Source organism: Suillus fuscotomentosus, assembly GCF_016647785.1.
Source record: "Suillus fuscotomentosus strain FC203 chromosome Unknown F5891scaffold_7, whole genome shotgun sequence".
In the NCBI taxonomy this organism is placed as follows: domain Eukaryota; kingdom Fungi; phylum Basidiomycota; class Agaricomycetes; order Boletales; family Suillaceae; genus Suillus; species Suillus fuscotomentosus.
The window spans coordinates 683861-698437 of record NW_024539519.1 but is presented as its reverse complement, the minus strand read 5'-3'; the positions used below and the strand labels follow the sequence as shown (position 1 = coordinate 698437).

The following is a 14577-nucleotide window of genomic DNA, read 5'->3' as shown; positions in this document are numbered from 1 at the left end:
GCATGTCACACTCCGTCCGCGTCATCCTCCGTCATCCTCGCTGTCCATTTACGTTGTAATAGTAGTCACCTTAATTACCAGGTATTATTCCTATGGATTAGGGTGTTGTGTTCAATTTGTTTTCGAACCCTTGCCTCATGTACTCATAATGTGTAGGGTAGGTATACTTGGGGCGTCTCGCCAAGTTGTACATATATTAATGACAAGGGGTTCTTCCATTTAGGGACGGGTTGTATGTACGTGTTGTAGGATGTCACCGGGTGGCCAGCTGACCAGGCACCACCCAGCCATGTATGGTTTCCTGTGTTGCTCAAACCGCTAGGATCTGAGATCTGAATCATCTATCAGCGGAGTAGCCTGGAGTAGCTTACCCTATGGAGTGTCCAACCGCGGACTCGTCTACGTTCCATCAGGTGAACGCTACCTAACCCCGCCTGGTTCCATTAGTAATATTAAATTCAATAAATAACTAACCAAGTTTGGATATGTTTGTTCCTGGCGGTATCCAGCGGAATATCAAACATCAATTGCAGATAAGTTAATGATCAGCCCGACTTTAAAACCAACGATTTGAATATTTAAGTAGTAAGTATGTGTATGATCGCGGTACTCCCATGCCGTCTGGGTTACGAATACTGTCGGCTTAAGTGTGTTTCCATTAATATCATTATTTCTCTCGCGCATTCAGTACCACGTGAACCCTGATACAGCACAAGCAGTATCCGCTTGCAAGGGCTCAAACCGATTCCACCATGTCATCCGCAGAAGACGAGTACAATGAACACGACAATGCCCTAACCTTGCCCGGCTCTAAAAAACGACGAGTACAAAGGGCGTGTGATATATGTAGACGCAAGAAGAGTAAGCACTACTTGTCTTGAATTCCTCAAGGCCGCCGTTAATTTTAAACGTCTGATCCAGTTCGATGTGAGTCAGCCTCAGTACCTTTCGCCCCCCGGTGGTTACTCAGTAGTAAAATTGACCATGTCCTCTCTCGCTATACTTTTTTGGGGGCGCTTGCTTTAACTTGAAGGTGATGGAAGCCAGATGCCAGGGAACCGATGTTCCAATTGCATTGCGTATAATTTTGAATGTACGTACATAGAGGCTGCAAAGGTGCGCTCTCCCCCTCGGTCATCTCCTCGAGTAGCGCCTGATGCACCATGCCCTAGAAACGAGGTCCCCCAAAGGGGTACGTGCTGAAGCAATGGCTTTCCCGCATCCACCCGCGGTACTCACCGTCGACGATACTTTACACAGATATGTCGAGAGCCTGGAGAATCGTTTAGAGAAGATGGAGAAGCTTCTGCAAAAGGTCGGTCTGTTGTGCAGATACTCTTCATGATCGTCGCTCACTCCAATCCAGGTCTGCCCTGACGCCGACTTCTCTCAGGAGCTCGGAGGCGGTCCCTTGGACAGGGAAGCCTGGCAAAAAGGCAACATGAATGGCTCAACCAGCCATGTCATGAGTCCCTATGCTACCACTCCTCTCGAAGATCTCGTATCCAGCGATGACGACGAGATAGTTTCCGTCCGCCTCGCTGATCACATGCAGAACATGTCTATCAATCCGAACTTATCCCGTTTCTTTGGAAAATCCAGCGGTGTGATGCTAGTGCAAAAAGCTATCGACCTTAAAAAGGAGTACATTGGCGATGAAGATATTCCAACCTGATCTCAGGCAACACAAAGGCCGCCCTGAGTTTCGTGGAACCTTCCCTGTGCGTATGGTCATAACTTTCGTTTCTAAATTTGACATCTCATCAAGTGGGAGCTGGCCGCGAAGGATGATGCTGAGCCAACCTATAGCTTCCCTGAGGAAGATCTTGCTGCCTCCCTTGTCGATCTCTATTTTGCTCACTATAATGTTCTAACTCCACTGTTGCACCGACCAACCTTTGAGTGCAAGGTGGCGCAGGGGCTCCACCGCCGAAACGCGTCATTTGGGGCGGTATATTTATTGGTCCTAGCCGTAGCCTCGCGCTTCTCTGAAGATCGCCGCGTCTGTTTGGAAGGTCAGAGCGAACATTCGTCGGGATGGAAGTTTTTCGAACAGGTACAGATGGTTATGAAGACCTTGCTTGGGCCACCACGTCTGGAGGACCTTCAAGTGCATTGTGTAGGTGTCAATCCAGCGCTTCTCCATTGAATCACTAACTCGCACCCAGCTATCTGTGATTTACTTGATGGGGACTTCGGCCCCACAGGCATGCTGGACCATCGTTGGAGTCGGTATCCGTCTTGCGCAGGATGTTGGTGCACATCGCCGCAAGGCTTACAGCCATAAGCCCAGTGTCGAAGAAGAGCTTTGGAAACGTGCATTCTGGTATGGTTCGAATTACTCACTATAGCACATTAGGTCTCAATGTTTTATCTCAGGGTTCTCGTCAGCTTAGACCGATTGGTGAGCTCATCGTTGGGAAGACCATGTGCGATACAGGATGAAGAGTGGGTCTATCTACGCTACCCTGTGAAGATATGAAGCTGACCGAGATTATAGCTTCGATCTCGAAATGCCTCTCGAGTGTGATGACGAATACTGGGAGCACCCGGACCCGGACCAAATGTTCAAGCAACCTCCTGGCAAACCTTCTCTAATATCGCACTTTATCAATTTCCTGAAGCTTAACCACATACTCGCATTTGCCCTTCGCACTATTGTATGTGACTTCTCGCATAAGAACCGCCGATTAATGACGTGCTGCAGTATTCGATCAACAAGCTGAAAGTACTGCTTGGCTTCGTTGGGCAACAATGGGAGCAACAAACAGTTGCAGAGCTTGATTCTGCGCTTAATAAATGGATCGACGCTCTGCCTGACCACCGTATGTATCTTAGCTTGGACTTCGTTATTGCCGCTGCTAAATTCTACAACCTAAAGTCAGATGGGATCCAAATATGGAGATTAATGACTTTTTCCTGCAGTCATATTCCCTCTATTCAAGTTACTATCATGTCCAGATTCTCATCCACCGCCCATTCATTCCGTCACCTCGAAAACCATCTCCCTTATCTTTCCCTTCCTTGGCGATCTGTACAAATGCTGCTCGATCTTGCAGTCACGTCATGGATGTATATCGATGTCGGTCTGGCAAGCCGGTGCCTTATTCCCAGGTACGTCAGGGAATTTCGATCTTTTGATACTCAGATCGTAATGTTACTTTAGATGGCTGCGTTCACGGCAGGCATTGTCTTGCTTTTGAATATCTGGGGTGGAAAACGCTCTGGACTGTACACTGATCCTACGAAAGAGATGGCAGATGTGCATAAGTGCATGTCTATACTGAAGTCATGCGAAAAACGGTCTGTCGACTTTTTTACTGCGGAAGAATGTCTCTCATTAATTCATAGCTGGCACACTGCTGGTCGTCTGTGGTATGTACATTTCAGTCTTGATCTTTTTTCGGTGGAGGGCTCAAACTATATGGAAGGGATATCCTGTATGAACTGGCATCCGTCGGTGACCTTCCGCTGCCCCAGCCTAGTCCCTCTGGTGGAACAAAGCGTGAACGTGATTCAGGTAGTCCAATGTCTGCTCCGTCTACGACTTCACCATCAGAGGTACCCCGTGTCATCGCAGGATCGCGCCGCGTCGGGCGCGACGCAGCTGCTCACGCTCGCTCGAAGCCTTTGAGCTCATTTGATCTTCCACTCTACAGCAACTGATCTTGGGCGCCTACCGCTCCACGGACAACTGAACTTCCCTAACACGTCCGCATCGCTTGGTTCATCTAACAGTGATATGTGGTATTCTCACGGGGGTGGGAATCCGGTGCAACCACACGCTACACAGACTTCTATGCAAAACGTGACCCTGCCTCAAGATTATTCGCAGGCCGCTGTTCCTGCAGCGTACAGCGTGGATGATATGTTCTATGAGCAGATGACCCAGTATCCGGCGCAATATCAATCAGGGACCTCCACTTCTTCGCCTTATGGTGACGACCCTCAGGGGTTGCAGAGTCTGATGGGTGGCATGCATCAGCACAATGTACTTCAGCATCCTGGGGCAAGGCTGTTTTGACACGGACACGATTGCCATGTGGTCCAACGCTCCCACTGGTTTTGAGTGAGTCGCACTCATTCGGGCTAATTCAAATCCCCGCTGATGAGTGCACAGGCTTAATGACTGGGGAACATACCTCACAAATGTATCTGGGATGGTAAATCCCGACGGTTCAGCCTCACACTCGAGGCATGGACACTAAACTTCACAATGATGCCCTTTCACTTTCTTATTCTTGGCTCGCATCCATTATACATGTTGACAATGCCCTAATGTAGTGAGAAGTGCATGCAGCGCTCGTCTGTATAGCATTTATAGCTTTTGATCGACATGAGGCAGCACTTTATTATCTCATCTATAGATGCTATCATGAGGTCAATTCGCCTTATTTCTGTAGCCTTTCCATAGACTTGTACACATGACAAGAAGCCATCAGGAAAAGCGGGAGTCCATATCCCTATGCCCGATGTATGAAACTAGCAAAGTCTGGCACAAGGCTAGCACTTTGTTGAAACCATCATCGTCAACACACATTTCTCAGTTAGTTCTAACGTTTCTATTTCCAATATGTCGACTCGTATACCTCTTCTGTTTGTAAGTAATTCGAATGTTTCCTTTGAATATCGCGCTGATATGTATGAGGAAAGGGGACGATGACCATGGGGTTCGAGGGCACGAACGGAGTGCGGACGTCCAGCGAGAAGGACTGTCAGGAAATCCTAGACATCTTCTTCAGTCACGGCCACACTGAATTAGACACGGCACGCGTATATGCCGAGGGCACCACTGAACAGGTGGGCACGCTGACGCGTCGAACGTCAGGACCCTGGCGCTAACCGAATGGTTTTAACTTTCACGCCAGGTCTTGGCCAAGCTCGATTTGAACAATGCAACGATCGACACCAAGTGCGTCGTATGATTTCGTGCTGTGGTCGCGGGCATGTGCTGATTTCTGGCGTAGAGTGTACCCTGTCACTCCGGGAGATCACAGCCCGCCTGCGCTGCGGTCTATTTTCCTCAGGTCCCTCCAATCTCTGAAGCGCGACAAAGTCCGGGTCTTGTATTTGCACTGCTCCTGATCGCAGTGTTCCATTTGAGGACACTGTACGAGAGATCAACAAGCTCTATACAGAGGGTCGTTTGTGAGTGTCCACGTCCTTTCAAACGAAGAGATAGAATCTTACTGGTCCATCAGCGAGATATTTGGTTTGAGGTGAGCGTGTTCGTGGAATGCTCTCCCAAGTTCCAGGACTAAGCCATATAACAGCAACTTTGCAGCTTGGGAGGTTGCAGAAGTTGTCGGAATCTGCAAAGCGAATGGTTATGTGTTGCCAAAGATCTACCAGGTGTTCGTATAATTCCAGTTATAATAGGAGATACTCATGATGCACGTAGGATGTACAATGCGATCACCCGGGAGATGGAGCCTGAGCTCCTTCCTTGCTGCCGGAAGTATGGCTTGCGGCTGGTCAGTTACAACCCATTAGCGTGAGTGGGGTCCAAGAATGTTATTTAGATGGAAGCCTCATCACAAGATGTAGCGGCGGTCTTTTTGCAGGCAAGGTGCTTTCCACTGAAGAGGTAGCTCCCGAGGGTGGTCGCTTTGACCCGAAGTCGAAGATGGGCCAGATGTACCGAGCACGGTACCTTAGGGAAGGGTACTTCAAGGCTCTTGAACTCGTGAAAGCCGCTGCCGTATGTCCCTCTGCAACTGATAGTCTATATGACTAATGACTTGGACAGGACGGACATGGTCTTCGCCTTACAGAGGTTGCCCTGCGTTGGTGTCAACACCATTCTCTACTGACGCCGGAAGACGGTATTATCCTGGGCGCTAGCAGTGCAGCGCAACTAGAGCAAAATTGTGTTGACTCGGAGAAAGGGCCCCTCCCACAGGATGTTGTTGATGCGCTTGACGAGGCTTGCAGGCTTGTGAAGGCACACGGAAGCACCCCGTTATACTGGCGTTGAGGGCTCTTTCCGTTGAGGCATAGTCAAGAGTGTGGTAAACCTAGTGACAATTGAATATAATGAATTTCAACGAACGCTGCCACAGCGTCAACTAGTATGACAATCGAGTACTGTGTACTTTATCGACACATAATATCCTAGAACACAAAAGAAATTAGGTCGAGCGTTTACGGTTAGAGCAAGGCTGGATAGATGCGAGCTGGAAGCTCCACAGTCTCTTGGGAAGACAATATGTCGTCTCTAAACGCCGATCAATAAAATCCAGTAAACGAGAACAAAAACCCATACTACTTGGAGAAGGTGTGCCCAAATACCTTCATGAAATCCTTCGACAGAGACCCTATCGCCGTGCCAGTGCTGACTCCACGTTCTCGACTTTTCCGCTCCCACTCGACTACCTTTCTGGTGGTGTTATTCCCATATTCCGCACAGAGCTGCTTGAAGATGATGTCCCGACTCAAACCAGGAAATCCGCTCATGTGTTTGAGCATGTACTCTGCCATTGGCTCGAGACCAGAATCAGCGGTCTGCGTCATGATCGTGCGCCGGTTGATCCGGAAGACCATCTTCGCTCCCGGATCATCGATCACAAAGCGAACTGGTACATCGCTTGCAGTGAAGAGGAAATAATCGGCTTCTTTGTCGGCTTCAAGCATCCCAGCTTGACGCTCCGCAGCAGGGGAACGTTGGCCCTTACAGGGACCTACGCCAACGTTTGCAATATCCACAGTCCCATCCTGATTCGTTGGAATATTACGCATCATATCGGCAATTGGACCCATTTGACCACCACTAAATTGCCAAAGGTCGTCATCCTTCGTTCCGCTGAGACCTTTCGAAACCTCCTTCTTGCCACAAGCCTTTTTGTGAACGGGCCAGTCTTCCTTCTGACAGGATCTGGTGGATGGAACATGAGGCGTAATGAAGAAAGATTATAGTACTACGCACTGAGAACAATAATGTACTTGGAACTTGAGTTTTGTTTTGCAAGTACTACACACCATGAAGCGAACGCCTTCTCCGATGTCTTCTGATGTTTTCGTACAGTTCTCGCAGCGTACAAGGGGTTTGTCCCTGAGAGTAGTCTTTGCCTGTGCTAAAGAATGGGCAAAATGCGCTCCCGTATTGTCCACGATGTTCAGGACGTCTTTCATCCCTCCGCTGCGATGGATGATGTCGCGTAAAATCGACTCCAACGAGGCCAGCAGGAAGAAACCTAGTAATATATTTTCAGAGACGCACGATGTTTGATGAGCGAGAGAAAACCCACCGATGAACTTATTCCTGTAGATAGTTGCAACTTCAAACACCATCTTTGTACCTTCAGGTCTCTGTCTGCTAGCATCATTCGATGTTTGTTTCCACCATGAGTTTGGCAGATCCGACGCCTGTTCCCACCACGAGTTTGGCAGGAACGCTGGATCAGACGAGTCGAAGACCTCCAAGAAACGAGTAAGGAACCCGATAAAACCCTTCCCACCCTCCGATAGGAAGTTCGAAACTGTGACATCTGGACAAAGAGCACGATTGTCTTGGCCCAAGAGCGTACTAGGTGCCTCAGATGCCTTCTCAAGACCCTGAAGGATATGTCTCCTCTGTTCAGACGCACCCAACAACAACCAGATGGTGTTGAATCGTCCTCCACGAAGAATCTTGCGCAGGCTTCGAGCTGCGCCTTCTTGGATGATGCGGAGATCCAAGTGGAGGGACTTCAGGTCATCGGGAGTGAGGAAAGAATCATCCAGTAAATAGGAAATCTCCTTGTGGACGTCTGCTGCTGTCAATGATGCAATCGCCGCCTCCCAATCCTTATCCCACTTGAGGATGTCTTGTTTGATATTAGTGATGTTGAATTTCTTGGAGAAGAGAGGAGGGAATTTCACAGCTTGGTCCTCATTTGTTGATGCCATTTCTCTAGATGATAGCTGACAGGTCTGTCTGATGGGCAAGTAGCATGCGAGGATTAGACGCGTTTAAATTTTAAAACCAACACCCTCGCATCGTAATAATCGGATGCCATTACACTAAATGTTGGTGTGGATGATTGATGTGATGGTCTATAAAGAGAAGGCAATCGCCTTCAAGACGTAAAGCCTCCGGCCTCAGGCCTCATGACGTAAAGGACTTATATATCGCCAAGTAAGTATATGATCCACGAGGCCGCCTGTATATGTAACAGTAAGTCTGAGCGCATGAACGTCGATGTACTGTCGTGGACATAGAACAGATGCAGTGCTCTATCTGCGTGCTTGTGGTTGTCATAATAATACAGTGCATATGGTACATGGCGGATTCTAACTCTAAGTCACTGCTGAGTGTCCGTGGCAACATGTACCGAGTTGAATTTCTTTAGGCTGACCGCGTCAAAAACCAACTCGGAATTCCTTCTCCGATCAGTCTACGTCAAGATTAAGCGCGAGATCTTGTACGAGACGAGATGAAATCCCTTACATTTCTGCTACATTCAAGGGGAATTTGGGCAATCTGATATCCTGGTTAGCTGTTGATCATTGAAAAAAGCTCCGGCACCATGAGCCAAGTGAGGAAAAATGACGGACCCTCCTCTCAGTCTGGTCTCCGTTCACAACGGTGAAGTCGGTGTAAGCGTGGTCTCGTGGACGGGCTATCAACGTCGACATGACGGAAATCGTGTAAAATTGTGCGAGAGATTCATTGAAGACCAGATGCCTGTAGAGTATTAATTATTGTTTTAGAAAGCATACCAGAGATGTACTTACATGCCGTCGGTCTGGCAAAACCAAACCTGTAAGTTGGTCTTTAATGCAAAGCAAACGGACTCACAAGCGCTACATATACGGCCAGGTCAATGAGGGTCCATATTGCTGTCAGCAGACCGGTCTGCAGAGTGACTAAAATGCCAATTTCTCGCTCACTAACACAGGAACCGACTGAAAATCAAGTACCTCGTATTATCTTTTTTATGATATGATCAGTGTCCATGAATCCCGTTTTGTGCTCACTCTGTAGCATGTTAAAGCATGTATGCCCTTATCAAAATGAAGAATGACGGACCAGGGAGCGGACAAGTAACCCGGTAATCAGGAGGTTATCCAAAGCAGAAGAGGCAAGGCCGACGACAAATACGATTTCGAACCTATGAAACTGGGCAAACATGGGCACCATATTGATCGCAACTGTGGTTCCAATGCCACAAACTAGTAGCCATGAGACAACAACGGTGAGTTTGAACAGTCAAACTACCTACGGAATGCAGCACTCGCGAGAATAACCATGATTCCAACTGGCCAGACACTAGACGTCAAAATACGGATTCTCCAGGCGAAGAAAAACTGGACGAGGGAGGATACAACACCCTTGTGCATGGTCAGCTGGCAAGAGGCTTACGATCAGAGAACAAAATACCGCGATGCCTGGTACTAAAATGATGTGTGCGATTACTGATATGCTAACAGATGACTACTTGAAGAGAAGTACGCACGCAAGGAGAAAACTGGAAATGTTGAATGAGAACACGGTGGCACACGAATTATGAAAAATAAACAACACACCCCAGTTGGCTCTGGTCAAACTATATTGGTCACCTTTGTAACAACAAGTTTAGACTCTGCATCCAGTGTAAATAAGAATGAACACACCAAAGTGAATGATGAGAGTGTCATTCAAGAAGACAAACTGCAGGATGACATTGGCGGTGCACAACAACAGAAGGGTTGACACCTGAAAAGTAAAATCAACCTGCTGTCCACTCATTTGAAAAATGAGTCATACAAGAAGTCGTATCCATGGACCGTCACTGGGAGAGAATTGATTATAAAGTGAGTATTCATATTGGATCGCATTGCTCACTTTTTGAAGGAAGAAAAATATACGAGTCCTGATGTGACCAGCGCGCCGTACAAAATTGTGTTGACGGCAAAGCCTACGAGTAAGGGGCCAAACCTGATTGCCAGTGAGTGGGCTGGTAAGACCAGAACTTGAAGACCTACGAGATTCCAGCAGCAGTAAGCGGCATGCTGGACACAACCACTGATATGTGGTTATTGAGCTCCTTCAAGCGATGAGGGGGCTAAAAGACTGGGAAAATGGCGCAGGGTTCTCATATAAGTAGTAGTAGATAGCCCATCCGCATCTTATTCTCGTCCGATTAAAGCGTACGTTTTCAGGGTTTCAGTCAGGGTGTCGTTGATAATTCTGAGAATCTACACAGATCACGAGATTTTTTTTGTTCTGTTTTGGAAGGTCACCGCGGTCATATTAATATTAGACCCCGAGCACATTTATACCTAGACTTGGACCAGACTCCACATCGAGAGTAAAGGCCGCATCGACGGCTCTAATCAGCCAGAATCACGTTCCCGTGCTCACTCAGTCCTTCCAAATTTTGGAAGTTGCCACTATCCAGCCAGTCTATGTAGAAATCTATTTACTTGGTGGAAAGCATCGTGTGAAAAAAATAATTATGTATGTCATGCTTGTTCGGTCTCGAACATCATTTAGTCTCTTACATAATTGTGATACTGTTTTGCTACTAGCCGTTTATCGTTTACTAGAGTTTTAGATCGGCTCCTAACAGGTGGGAAACACGGGTCCCTGAACACAGTAACTGACCTCAAGGCCTTGAGGTAAGGATATTTCTTCATCCAAGTTCACCGCCCTTGCGCGTATATCTATCCTGCGCTGTTCAGCACATTCGTGTCGCTCCCTTAAGCGACCATTGTCGAGCTAGCCGCTGCGAATTATACACCCAACCCCTCCGTGCTATATAGCCTACGCACTCTTCCAACGGACACGTGCTCTCGATTGAACTCAAGTTACTCAACGCATGACGCTTAAGGTCAAGCAGTCCTTGGGCGCTTCCCCAACTTCTTGGATTCTTCATCCTCGTGTCTGCCACCCCCTCCTATACGGAACTTCTTGGGTATGAAGTGTAACATCTTCTTCACAATCTTTTACATATGAAATTTTGATCATCAACCAACCCAAATTCTCATGTCATTAATTTTCTGGGTGAGAGGAGAATGTAATATACATTTATGGCTACTGATGCGGCAGGAATACGTGTGTAGGCGTTGATATTTAGGACGGTATGTATACTACGAGGTGGAGTGGTAAGCTAGGAGAAGAAGAAATTCAGGATGCGGTGAAAACCACTGAAGAAAGAATATGAAAGCTGCGGCAATAGCGAGGATTGATGGGAAGAAGCAACGAGGGAGTGTTGACTGCGAGCATGATGGGGATCTGGCGTGCCGCCTAGTATTGATGCGCTGTCACGGTTCCAAAAAAGAAATCAACCAGCGACGACGGCACAGCTAGGCTGCAGGAGCGGGATTGGTGTCAAAGGTCACTTGGGCAGGGTGCAAAGAGATGCGGCAGCGTTCACAGGCACTAGGCTTGGGGAAAAAAGGTAGAGGATACTGTAGGACAACGAGAGCATCATGTAATTGGGACAATGAACATAGAAAAGGATCCATACCTTTCTCCGACACATCATGGTTTGCGGGGTCCAACCTTTACTAAATAACGTCAGTTCAATTGAATGGTTACAGAGCCGAAACGCTAACAGTCGCCAATCAGAATCTCAATCGCTCCTTCTTAATAAACAGAAAGATTTTTATGATGAAGATGATCAAATAACTTTTGTAACGGTAACCTCAGTAAGTGTCATACCATGAGTCGAATTACGAATACCGGACCAATTGCCAATTGGTAAGAGTACTTACACTACTTACTGCGCGCGCAACATCTCCTCGAGTCCAGCCTTCCATATCGTCAAATCGCCGTCCCACTCATTGAGGACGCCTCATTTTTCCACCTTTTGCAATCGAGGTACGAGCGAGCATTTCGCCGTACCTTTGTTTGCGATATCCATGTTGGGAAATGCAGAACCAGATGATACCATTCGTGGATAGGACGTCTCCCCAAGTTTCTTCGCACCCTTCCGCGCAGCTTGGGATTATGTTCAATAGGCGAAGAAGTGTACGCCAAAGGATTCGTGGCAAGTAGAGCCACAAAGGGGGGTCGAGCCCTAAATCAACCGGGAGGGCGCATCAGATATCATGATACGCTAAGTATCAAGGGAGATAAGTCGTCAAGTCAAAAGACGTACAAATGACATCTGTTGCATGTTCCGAGATGAACGTGTCGCGGTGGTTGCCGTCGATCACCCATCCTCTGGGATCCTGTGCCATCGCAGCAATAATTCTTTCCTTGTACTCGTCATTTGAATAGGTAGTCCACTCGGGTCCCCAGAAAAGTGCATCCAGGGAAATATTTGGCACATTGAGTTTAGTGGCAATGTACGTGCTGACGGTTGACTTGAAAGAGATGTTTTCAAGAGTTTCAATTTTTTTTATCCAAGCCTACCTTGCCAGTGCCTAACAAATACCCGTGAGTCGATGAGCAATGAGGCCATGAGCAAACGACGGACGCACCACTGTTGCCTACAACATGAACTCTATAGTTGCCCTTACCGTCACCAAGCAGCGACGGGATATTCATCATGATAATCACGGTGTGAGTCAAGAGTTAGAAGGCTCTCCATCGAGCTCCATCCTCGGAGCTGTTTTCACACGGGTGAACTGGTTCATGAGCGCGCGTTAATGGAAGGCAGCTATATACGAGGAGTAGAAAGAGGCAGTGAGACCTATCTGTGATGCAAACCTATCAACTTTAAACTTCCTTCATGTCGTCATCGTCATCTTCGTCTTCGTCTTCGCCATATTCATCCACCCCCATATCACCGGAGACTCCTTCTGGAAGAGAACTTGATGCAGATTTCATCCCTCAGTTCTGAAAAATAAATCATGACTAAAATGAGACTTCCACATACATTCTGTCGTACTCTCCGCTCCGATTCAAGCTAGCAATAGCAAGAAGTACCTCTTTGAGACATGCAGCGGGCTGGGTGTACTCGCACAGTGGCTTGATGCTCCACCGGTTGCTCGCGAAAGAGTGTGAAGAGAATATCCCAAGAGTTGGTTGATGGCATATGTGCCATACGCTCAAATGTGCCCTTGGTAAGTTTGGGTCGAAATTTCTACGAGGTTCAGTCAGTTGTCAGCGACGATCTACATAAGCAATCATGCATGATGAATTATGACTTATGAGCGCTCACATCGTTTCCCTCGATATATCTCTAGATCTGGTGCAAACATGTCCTCTCGGTCTTCAACACACCGTCGTCCGCTACCAATCAGGGCGAGCAACAGTAACAAGAAATGACAACTCCGTAGGATGTATTTTTTTGGGCGTGTTCAACAAGTTGAATGCACGTGGAACGAGACAAACCTCCTCAGAGATATGATGAAATACCCTTCTATCGACGGGAAGGAATGTCCATGGCCAATTAGGTCGGAAGTCGAGGAGAATGGGGTTACTGTCGGGCTTGTCGAATTTACCTTATCCCATGATGGCAAATTGCCTTCACTTGTGGTAGCGAACATGTGAGACGGTGATGGCAGCAATCTCTCAATCTGGCTCGTCAAACACAGACGCTTTGAGGGCCGCCAATATAATGATACCTGAGCTCGCAATCTGACTGATAGTGTGAACTGTCATATTCAATGGTCTAATAGCGACCAAAACGGACCTCAGAGGGAGAAATAAAATCATAAGCGGCAGTCCCCGACTTTTCACAAGCCTATCAAGATTCAAGTGAATCAGATCTCCTGGAAGGCTGGAACACACGATGGTCTCCACGACGTTGATCTCATCTGTCCCACAATATGTCTCCGCTGAGGAGCACAGAAATATCGTAGGATCGACTCCTACATCGTTCAACGACATCCCTCCCGTGCTGCGCCACAAGGAGGACAATGTGCGCGTTATGCTCGATCCTCCCCTCCATACATTCACCGAACAAGATTGCGCGAATGGAACGTTATTCGTGATCGAGAAGTAGTTATATTGATAAATCTCTAATCATCGCTGCATTCTGATATTTCGTCCCTCACAGCGCCCTCGTCTTCATGTCATCGACTGGGGTCGGATTTCAGGTCCCGTACCCTGCCATCACCCTGCACGCAATTGCGCGTCCAGAATCTGGACCATCAATATATTGTCAGCTAGACGAACTCACTGGAGAACCTGGAGCAGCTGAGTCACCTGAAAATGATGAAGCCTCCGACATGCGAGAGCTAAGCATCATTCCGTCAAATCCTGCGTCTCGTAGGTTTTCTGATATCGAATCGTGTCACACATACTGATAGCAGTTATCTGATCAGTGGAGCTGATATTTGAGGCAATGTCTCTCTGTGCTTCCCTTCACCCAGATCCAAACGTTTCAGATGATGACGACTTGGACGAAGCATTTATGGATGAGAGCGCCTTTGAGACTTTTACGGGCGAAGAGGGTGATGAGCTCAGTGAGGTTGGCCGGGTGCGCAGTGATTTCGTCAACAACAGTCGTTATGCACCCTACTAGACACCTCACGCAGGCGGCTCTCGACCATCTCGAGTCAATCATCGATGATCCATATCATCCAGGCGAGAATGGCCTCAACGGCGCTGGCGAAGATGATGAAAGCGAAGGCGATGGATGGCATTGATCTGGACGTCGATTTTCGATCTTAAACACACGGCACAAACAAAAGTATATATTTCACCAACGAAGGATCGAC

General features: G+C 47.7%; 6 protein-coding genes across 6 annotated transcripts; 3 read left to right on the top strand and 3 right to left on the bottom strand.

The window, feature by feature from the left end:
- Positions 1 to 752: 752 nt before the first annotated feature.
- Positions 753 to 4208, top strand: F5891DRAFT_1126147 (fungal-specific transcription factor domain-containing protein; the record flags this gene model as incomplete). The annotated part of the gene is made up of 20 exons (XM_041364053.1): positions 753 to 861; positions 1034 to 1133; positions 1261 to 1315; positions 1367 to 1644; positions 1682 to 1721; positions 1769 to 2119; positions 2169 to 2326; positions 2380 to 2448; positions 2501 to 2660; positions 2708 to 2825; positions 2882 to 3114; positions 3167 to 3303; positions 3352 to 3375; positions 3432 to 3568; positions 3660 to 3711; positions 3739 to 3772; positions 3794 to 3808; positions 3836 to 3971; positions 4015 to 4069; positions 4121 to 4208. 20 exons carry the CDS (start codon positions 753 to 755, stop codon positions 4206 to 4208), a joined length of 2349 nt encoding a protein of 782 aa, XP_041230962.1.
- A 365-nt stretch (positions 4209 to 4573) lies between these two features.
- On the top strand, positions 4574 to 6038 carry F5891DRAFT_1253426 (NADP-dependent oxidoreductase domain-containing protein; the record flags this gene model as incomplete). Its single annotated transcript, XM_041369921.1, has 10 exons — positions 4574 to 4600; positions 4654 to 4800; positions 4869 to 4912; positions 4968 to 5066; positions 5092 to 5148; positions 5202 to 5219; positions 5274 to 5354; positions 5402 to 5494; positions 5548 to 5701; positions 5750 to 6038. The coding sequence occupies 10 exons, from the start codon at positions 4574 to 4576 to the stop codon at positions 5975 to 5977; spliced, it is 948 nt and encodes a 315-aa protein (XP_041230961.1). The 3' UTR covers positions 5978 to 6038.
- A 226-nt stretch (positions 6039 to 6264) lies between these two features.
- F5891DRAFT_943581 (uncharacterized protein) lies at positions 6265 to 7887 on the bottom strand (the record flags this gene model as incomplete). The annotated part of the gene is made up of 3 exons (XM_041374492.1): positions 6265 to 6874; positions 6926 to 7167; positions 7216 to 7887. The coding sequence occupies 3 exons, from the start codon at positions 7885 to 7887 to the stop codon at positions 6265 to 6267; spliced, it is 1524 nt and encodes a 507-aa protein (XP_041230960.1).
- A 244-nt stretch (positions 7888 to 8131) lies between these two features.
- On the bottom strand, positions 8132 to 10141 carry F5891DRAFT_1009106 (uncharacterized protein). Its single transcript, XM_041360570.1, has 15 exons — positions 9946 to 10141; positions 9806 to 9898; positions 9728 to 9752; positions 9595 to 9676; positions 9508 to 9540; positions 9438 to 9449; positions 9362 to 9375; positions 9204 to 9312; positions 9011 to 9153; positions 8902 to 8959; positions 8780 to 8847; positions 8716 to 8726; positions 8536 to 8665; positions 8429 to 8461; positions 8132 to 8375 (listed from the first exon to the last, which is right to left on the bottom strand). The coding sequence occupies exons 1-15, from the start codon at positions 9969 to 9971 to the stop codon at positions 8283 to 8285; spliced, it is 930 nt and encodes a 309-aa protein (XP_041230959.1). The 5' UTR covers positions 9972 to 10141; the 3' UTR covers positions 8132 to 8282.
- A 1604-nt stretch (positions 10142 to 11745) lies between these two features.
- F5891DRAFT_943739 (uncharacterized protein) lies at positions 11746 to 12457 on the bottom strand (the record flags this gene model as incomplete). The annotated part of the gene is made up of 3 exons (XM_041374499.1): positions 11746 to 11984; positions 12066 to 12273; positions 12380 to 12457. The coding sequence occupies 3 exons, from the start codon at positions 12455 to 12457 to the stop codon at positions 11746 to 11748; spliced, it is 525 nt and encodes a 174-aa protein (XP_041230958.1).
- Positions 12458 to 13646: 1189 nt separating this feature from the next.
- Positions 13647 to 14505, top strand: F5891DRAFT_1126144 (regulator of volume decrease after cellular swelling-domain-containing protein; the record flags this gene model as incomplete). The annotated part of the gene is made up of 4 exons (XM_041364052.1): positions 13647 to 13855; positions 13914 to 14125; positions 14182 to 14336; positions 14395 to 14505. The coding sequence occupies 4 exons, from the start codon at positions 13647 to 13649 to the stop codon at positions 14503 to 14505; spliced, it is 687 nt and encodes a 228-aa protein (XP_041230957.1).
- Between the last annotated feature and the right edge of the window lie 72 nt (positions 14506 to 14577).

What these genes read in the sequence shown, in the direction of transcription:
- F5891DRAFT_1009106 (XM_041360570.1), bottom strand. Translation starts at nt 9,971, where the DNA reads ATGCCGCTTACTGCTGCTGGAATCTC. An exon ending in GGTTACTTGTCCGCTCCCTG is followed by an intron (nt 8,960 to 9,010) that starts GTCCGTCATTCT and finishes AACATGCTACAG; the next exon opens with AGTGAGCACAAAACGGGATT. An exon ending in GAGACCAGACTGAGAGGAGG is followed by an intron (nt 8,462 to 8,535) that starts GTCCGTCATTTT and finishes CCAGGATATCAG; the next exon opens with ATTGCCCAAATTCCCCTTGA.